An 8,037-nucleotide genomic window follows, 5' to 3' on the forward strand; every position below is an offset into this window, starting at 1 on the left:
ACCTTACAGGAAGTCAATCCCAGCTGCCTCATAATTTTTTTTTTTCCTCTTCTCTTTTTGCTAATCCATCAATCCTCAATGTTTGGCTCCCATTCGGGTTGTCAGGCAGGTGCGACAACAAATACACAAGGGAGGCTAGCCTGCTGCAGTTCGAAAAACTCACCAGAACTTAAAGTCATCCTCAGGAACGTAGAGACAAGCACAGATGGTATAGATGATGAGGGGCCAAGGCTGGCGTGATGGCTTAGCAGGTATCAAGAATCTCTGATATCCGCATGGAAGGAAAGAATTCCTGTGACGTGTACTACACAGGTATTCAAACATGCATGCATTAGCCTTTTTTTTTTTTTTTTTTTTTAAAGTAAGAGGGGCAGCAGTTAGGGCACTTGCTCTTGCAGAACCCCTGAGCTCAGTTCCCAGCACCCAGGTGGTGTGGTTTACAATCATCATAACTCCACTACCAGGGGGCTCCAACGCTTTGTGACTGTGGAGAACACAGGGTATACACGTGGGCAACATTCAGCCATGTATGAAAACATTTATACACAAAATAAAAATCTACCAATAAAAAAGGGGCTGCAGAGATGTTTCAGTGGGTAAGAGGAATCATTGTGCAAAGTTGGGGACCTGAGTGGGGATTCCAGCACCCAGGAGTAAAACCTGAGTGGCCAGGAATGCATCTATAACTGTGGTACTACAGAGGGCAGAGACTGGATGACTTCCGGAGCTTGCTGGCCTTTAGCCTAGCTCAGCATTTGAGGAGAAAGCTTGCACCAAGGGGGTCTGCGTGTGATAGAACTGGACGCCCTGTATCATCATCATCACCATCACCACCATCATCATCATCATCATCACCATCACCATCATCATCATCACCATCACTACGCACAGGCACACTCAGTAATAAATCTTTGCGCGGGGGTGGGGGGTGGGGTGGGGAGGAAAGAAACCAGAATTGGAGTTTGTGGCTGTGGCTCAGTGGTCGAGTACTTGCCTTCCATGATTCAGGTCCTAGGTTTAAGCCCCAGTCCTACCAAAGCCAAACAAAGCAATCAAACCAACCCAAGCAAGCAGGAATGGAGTCTAAAGGAAGCATCAGAGAACAGCAAAGGCATAAAGAGGGCAGCAATGAATGAGAACAAAATATAACAACTCACACATGAAAATGGATGCCAGCCCTCTGAATTTAAGATTAGCATGGTCTATAGACCAGGTTACAGGAAAGCCGGGGCTATACAGCAAACAAACACACACACAAACAAACAAAAACAACTTGTCTTGAAAAACTAAAACAAAAAGCAAACAAAACTAATATAGAAATTCATAGACAGAGAAAGTGGAGAAGGTAGCGTGGCCTTTCTAGAAGTTCAGGCTGCCTTAAACTCCTAGTCCACCTGCTTACGCATGTAAGTGCTGGAATTACAGATCTTTGCCACCACTAATTCAGGCAGGCTCTCCCAGCAACCCCTACCCCCAGGTATCTCATAGTCCAAGCTGGCCTTGAATGGCTATGTAGTTGAGGATGGCCTTGAACTCCTGATCTTCATTCCTGTGATTCCTTTAAAGAGGGAGTATCACAGGTTGACCAGAGGAGGTTTTTGTTTTGTTTTGTTTTGTTTTGTTTTCTGGGTTTTTTTTTTGCCATTTTATTTTCTGGGCCTATTCAGTCAGCTTCTCTCACTCTGCAGCTCTGGCTGGCCTGGACGCCAACCCCACCCCACCCGCAGCACACCCTTCCTCAGCACCGGAGCACGGTCATTACAAACATGCACCAGCGTGCCGTACTGCCTCTCCTTTCCTGGATCTCCATTTGTGTGTGTGTAGCCGAATGGAGGATGACCAGACGCTCCACTGAGGAGCCTGAGGCTTGCCATGGTGAGTCAGCATTTCCCGGCCGTGATGGACCCTGGAGAACTGGATGCTGCTGCTCTTGGACCACAGCCTTTCATCGCCACACCAGTTTTCTCCAGAAAGTCCTTCCTGGAGTTTTTCCAGCAGCCATGGTACAGGTTTTCAAACAATGACCTCAGTTAAAAGACTGGGAGAGATAATGCTTTATTTACTTGGCACCTATGGACAGTGGCTATGGGCCTCCAGGGTTCTTTGTTACTGCAAAGTAGAGGCTCTGTATGGGGGGGAGGGGGCAGTGGAAATCAGAGAAGCTGCAGGAAGGGCTCCTCTGGTCCCTGCTTTGGCCCCTGCAGCCCCCTTGTTCATCGGAGCACCATCTGAGTCCAGGTCCTCACCCAGCAGGGAAGGTGATGGCCTGGGTTCTTCTGCAGTCCCCTGCCAGTTTATAGAAAAGAGCACCCCAACCCCTTTTGTCTCCCCACTTTTAGCAGGAGACCAAGATAGGTCACGGGAAGGTTTTGAAGGCATTTACAGACAGACAGCCCAAGCCTCATGGATGTGGGTGCAGAGAGGAAGGATCGGGGGTACTATATAAATGAGTTCCCCCAAAGAGAAGTGGGTTATTCTCCCACATTTTCTGAGTTGGCTGAGCAAAACATTGCTATGTTCACTGTATTGGGCCTTCCGCCGGTGATAACAGTCTCGGGACACACAGTAAGAGGACTCGGGCAGGTACTGCATCTCCCATGCATGGGGAGAAAGGAGTACCAGGAACCCGAGCTATCATAGGAAGGCATCCTGGGAAAGGACAGTCAGTTCCCCATAGGCTCCTTTGATATGGTATGGAGTACAGAGCCATCTGGGTCACAATGGCTGGCACAAGACACTGGCATCCTCGCTGTGGTCACAGTTGTGGACATCCCAGCGGATATGAGAGCACAGTAGCAAGGTGCTCTCATCTCCTCGGCATTTGACATTGTCCAAGAGGATTGGGCCTCGGCCTGGGCCAAAGTGGGCCTCTCCTGGGGCTGCCAGAGCCTGGCCACATCCCAGCTGACGGCACAGGACAATGGCTGCCCGTAGGTCCCAGGCATCATCGCAAACAGTGCCCCACCTTTGTCCTAGGAAGAGTTCTACGCGCCCCTCACATCGGTGTGTTCCACTAGCCAGACGGAGGTGCCCTGTGTTGGAGATAAGGCCCGGGTCAGAAGAGCCCATGGAATCATGGGACCCAAGAGATGGCTCTACAGTTGAGGGCACTTGCCACCAAGCCAGATGACTTCAGTTCTATACCCAAGAACAACTCGCACAGGTTGTCCTCTGACCTTCACATTCCTTCATACTGTTTTGTCTTCACATGTGTGAACATATACATGCATATACACGGGTACACATATACACGGGTACACATATACACGGGTACACAGACACCAATAAATAATGCTGGACAAGTTGGCACACACCTCTGATCCCAACACTAAGGAGGCAGAGGCAAGCAGATCTCTGTGAGTTCAAGCCTAGCCTGTTCTACACAGCAATGGTCAGCCAGAGCTATGTAGTGAGACCCTCAACAGACAGTCTCAGCCCCTTAGCCACAGGCTGTTTGCAAACTATGACCATGTCTTATCCTGACCCTCAAAGTTTACTGTCCCCACTTCCACACCTACATTCCCTAGGCTAATTTGTTGTTTGTTTTTCCATGAGCCCTTGTATGTTGTTCAGGCAGGCCTTGAAGTTACTGTCCTTCTGACCCAAGTCTCCAGAATGCTGGAATGAAAGCCATAGGCCACCATGCCTAATTCTGTATTCTCTCATTTCTTCAGTTTGTTTTGATCCCAAGTGGAGAAATCTCTAGGTTGCTGTAGTGTTTTATCACTCCAGGTCCATCTTATCCCTAAAGTTCCAACCTCATTTTCAGTGGCAGTAAACACCTACCATCTCTGGGCCGAGGACTGGGCATTCGGGTGGTCTCAGAACCAGCCTGCTGGACTTGGAGTCCCAGTTCCTCTGGGCCTGGCTCAGCAGGGGCATAAAAAAAGAGATGGCTGTCATGGTGGGGAACATGCTCCCTAGAACCAGATCAATTCTCCTAACCTTCTCAAGTTGTACAGAAAGACAGAAAGAACCTCAAAGACCTGCCAACCTAAGGTAGGAGACTGGAGGGCCCCCTAGGTCTGGGCATCAAGTAAAGGTGGAGATAGGAGAACAAGGGATTGACAATGTCCTGCCAGACTTTGTACACGCCTGTTTTCATTGGTATCTCTGAAAAGTCAAAGGCTAGTTTTGGGAAAGCGGTCAGCACCTCCTGCTTCCTACCAATCACTAGCAGCAGAGAGAGACTATAAATTGGATAGCACAGCACGAGTGACCGCGCCCTAGTCGCCCCCTGCAGACAACTCGCCCTTCCGGTTACGCCCCTAAGGCTCAGCAGCGGAGAGTGCCGGGCTACCCCCGCTATGCGCAATACTTCCGCTGCAGTGCAGCAGAGAGCGCCACGCCCATTCCTCCATCTCAGCGCCTGCTATCAGGCCCCGCCCACAAGCCCTATGCCCTGCTTCACTTTCGCCTTCCCAGTCTTAGGCCAGCCAGAAAGCTACACAGCTTCCGCTCGCTCCCACAGCAGGGAGCTCCTGCGCACGACCCACCCAGGCCTCCTCAGACTCGGCCCCACCCGCGACTGTGAGCTACAAGAGGCTCCGCCCACAGGACCGTCGTGGCCCACGCATCGCCCAGCTCAACCACATCTTGTCCCGCCCCTACAGGATGCCCCGCCCCTCTCCTGATTCAGACCCGCCCATAGATGTGAGCGCATGCATTCATGGGTCCTCACCCAGCTTGCACAGCTCTGCCTTTCCTCCATATGAGCCCCGCCCGCATCTCCTATGGGTCGGGCCCCGCCCACTACTCCGGCTCCACTCCTTCTCACGCCACAGCTTCACCTGCACATAGCGCTCCGGCGTCTTCGTGGTGGCCGCAGTTGTGCTGTCCCCAGCCCAGGTGGAAGCAGTCGCTGAGGCGGGCCTCGGTACCGGTGCAGCCTACGTTGTCCAGCAGCACAGGGCCTCGGCCATAGCCAAAATGACCGAGGCCCGTGGCGCCTAGCGCGGGCCCGCAACCCGCCTCGCGACAGGCCACGCGCGCATCCGCGAAGTCCCAGTCATCGTCGCACACGGTGCCCCAACCCCCGGCGTACAGCACCTCCACTCGGCCGCGGCACGGGCTCGGGCCCCCGACCAGCCTCAGCCTCCCGCCTGCGGGGCGCACAGGCCGGTGCCAGGGGATGACCTGGGACTGCAGGCTCCCCTCCCTATTGCAGCCCGTGGCCCACCTGCTCCCTCCCGTTGCGGGACCCAGGCAGGGCCACTTACTTTTCTTCCCTGAGGCCCAGGCTGCTGTCGTCAGCCTCACTGTGTCCCTGGAAGGCAAGGCACCAACTCCTGTAGCTGTGGAGACAAGGGAGCCTTTGAAGGGAACAAGAAGGCCATTTCCACACCCACAGTTTACTTTGCCTCAGTCACAGAGTCACCGCACTGTCTAGTAAAAATCATCTTTTAGGATTTTCCTCCCCATTTTCTTTTTTTCCCAAGATAAGCTCTCAGTATGTAGCCTTGGCAGGGCTAGAACTCACTATGTAGTTAGGCCTGATCTCCAGGTGTGGTGGCCCATGCCTTTAATCCCAGCACTTGGGAGGCAGAGGCAGGAGGATTTCTGAGTTTGAGGCCAGCCTGGTGTACAAAGTGAGTTCCAGGACAGCCAGGGCTATACAGAGAAACCCTGTCTCGAAAAAACAAAAAAGGGCTGGTGAGATGGCTCAGTGGGTAAGAGCACCCGACTGCTCTTCCAAAGGTCCAGAGTTCAAATCCCAGCAACCACATGGTGGCTCACAACCATCCGTAACGAGATCTGGCGCCCTCTTCTGGAGTGTCTGAAGACAGCTACAGTGTACTTACATATAATAAATAAATAAATCTTTAAAAACAAAACAAAAAAACAAAAACAAAAAAAAAAGGGACTGATCTCAGAAGAGATCTGTCTCCCGAATGCTAGGATTAAAAGCTTTTGGGTTTTTGAGGCAAGGTCTTGCTTCAATTTGGTGTGACCCAGCACTCGTGGTTTACGTGGTCCTTCAGATGGGCTTGTTCTTTTTTGTTGTTGTTTTGTTTTTTTGAGACAGGGTTTCTGTGTAGCCTTGGCTGTCCTGGAACTCACTCTGTAGACCAGGCTGGCTTTGAACTCAGAGATCCACCTGCCTCTGCTTCCCAAGTGCTGGGATTAAAGGCATGCACCACCACTGCCCGGCTTGGGCTTGTTCTTTTTTTTTTTTTTTTTTTTAAAGATTTATTTATTTATTATATGTAAGTACACTGTAGCTGTCTTCAGACACTCCAGAAGAGGGCGCCAGATCTCGTTAAGGATGGTTGTGAGCCACCATGTGGTTGCTGGGATTTGAACTCTGGACCTTCGGAAGAGCAGTCGGGTGCTCTTACCCACTGAGCCATCTCACCAGCCCTTGGGCTTGTTCTTGATCAGCAGACAGTCAACCACCTGAGTTCCACCCCTCAACTCCTGAATCTTAAATTATCGTAATTTTAATCACACAGTGATACCTGTAGTTTTAATTCCAAACTTACCTCTAATCTTGATTCCTGATTTGAGTTCCTTCTCATGGGCTCTTAATTCCCCACCTTAACAGCAACCCCTAATTTGACTCAAGCATTTTAAAGAAATCTTTAATCCCAGCACTCAAGAGGCAGAAGCAGGTGGATCTCTGTGAGTTGAGGGCCAGCCTCATCTACAAAGGGAGTCCCAGGGCTACAGAGAAAGAAAGCTCTTATCCACCCTTAATTTTTCAGAGCTCTGGGTGTCATCCGCTCCCATCTGCTCATCTCTACCATCTACCCCAAAGCCTTTGCTCAAGTCCCTTTCCTGTGTCTCTAGAAGAGCTTCCTTAGTTCCCATCCCTGCCTGTCTCGTCCAACCCTTCCAGTGGGGAGAGCGGGCTCTTTACCTGCCGGCCCAGTGTGCCGTGCCCAGTCTTCTTTTGTGACAGACGGAGGCAGAGCTGTGGAAGTCGGAGGGCTTAGAACTAGAGCAGGAGAGAAGACAGAAGGGTCAGTCACTGGACCAGCTTTACATCCAGGACTGGAATTCAATGAGCCCTGGCCAGCTTTGACAGCAGTCTTTTATGTGAGGTACAAAGATGCATGTAAGCCTGCTACATGCTTTCATTCCCCTGTCCCATAGAAGTCTAGTGGATACAAAATAGAAAGATGCAGAGCTGTGCCCACTAAGGATTCCCATGCTCACTTCTGAGGGATTTACAGCAAAAGGACTCAACCAATTTTATGGCCTGGGATATAGGTCCATTGGTAGAATGCTTGCCTAGCGTGCATAAGGCTCTAGGTGCATTCTAATATCACATGACATGGGTGTGGCTGTCCATGTTGGCAATCCCAGCACTGGAGAGGTGAAGGCTGGCGGGTCAGAAGTGAAGGGTCATCCTTTAAGTACTGAGCTCGAGGCTAGCCTAAGACACTAATGAGTCTACATTGAGAAAAAGGAGGTTAGAAAAGAAAGCAAGCATGAATGTCATTGAGCAAGATCAGTTGTGATTCTGCTAGGGCTCCTGGTGCCTCTCAAGACCTTGACTTTACCATCTCTAAGCTCAGAATGATAGCTTTTGATTTGCTATAAACACTTCCCATCTACTAGAAAAGAGTCTATTTGAGAAATGGTGTGATGGTCCCATGAATCTTTTTTGTTTTTTTGAGACAGGGTTTCTCTGTGTAGCCCTGACTGTCCTGGTGGTACTCACTCTGTAGACCAGGCTGGCCTCGAACTCAGAAATCCGCCTGCCTCTGCCTCCCAAGTGCTGGAATTAAAGGCATGTGACACCACGCCTGGCTTGGGTTTTTTTGTTGTTTGTTTGGTTTGTTTTTGTTTGTTTTGTTTTGTTTGTTTTGTTTTGGTTTGGTTTTTGGTTTTTCGAGAAAGGGTTTTTCTGTGTAGCCCTGGCTGTCCTGGCACTCACTTTGTAGACCAGGCTGGCCTCAAACTCAGAAATTCGCCTGCCTCTGCCTCCCGAGTGCTGGGTTGTTTTGTTTTGTTTCAGGGTTTTATGTAGTCCAGGGAGTAGTAGAGCTGTAAGTATGTACCAGTAGGCCTGGTTTGTGTGGGGCCGGAAAT

General features: G+C 50.6%; 1 protein-coding gene across 1 annotated transcript; it reads right to left on the minus strand.

The window, feature by feature from the left end:
- Positions 1 to 2,045: 2,045 nt before the first annotated feature.
- Positions 2,046 to 6,922, minus strand: LOC147005373 (scavenger receptor cysteine-rich domain-containing group B protein-like). The gene is made up of 4 exons (XM_085837291.1): positions 6,860 to 6,922; positions 4,791 to 5,294; positions 3,787 to 3,864; positions 2,046 to 3,032 (listed from the first exon to the last, which is right to left on the minus strand). The coding sequence occupies exons 3-4, from the start codon at positions 3,809 to 3,811 to the stop codon at positions 2,716 to 2,718; spliced, it is 342 nt and encodes a 113-aa protein (XP_085693417.1). The 5' UTR covers positions 3,812 to 3,864; positions 4,791 to 5,294; positions 6,860 to 6,922; the 3' UTR covers positions 2,046 to 2,715.
- Between the last annotated feature and the right edge of the window lie 1,115 nt (positions 6,923 to 8,037).

This window comes from Mus caroli, unplaced genomic scaffold, assembly GCF_978045245.1.
Source record: "Mus caroli unplaced genomic scaffold, Mus_caroli_1 scaffold_4, whole genome shotgun sequence".
Lineage (NCBI taxonomy): Eukaryota > Metazoa > Chordata > Mammalia > Rodentia > Muridae > Mus > Mus caroli.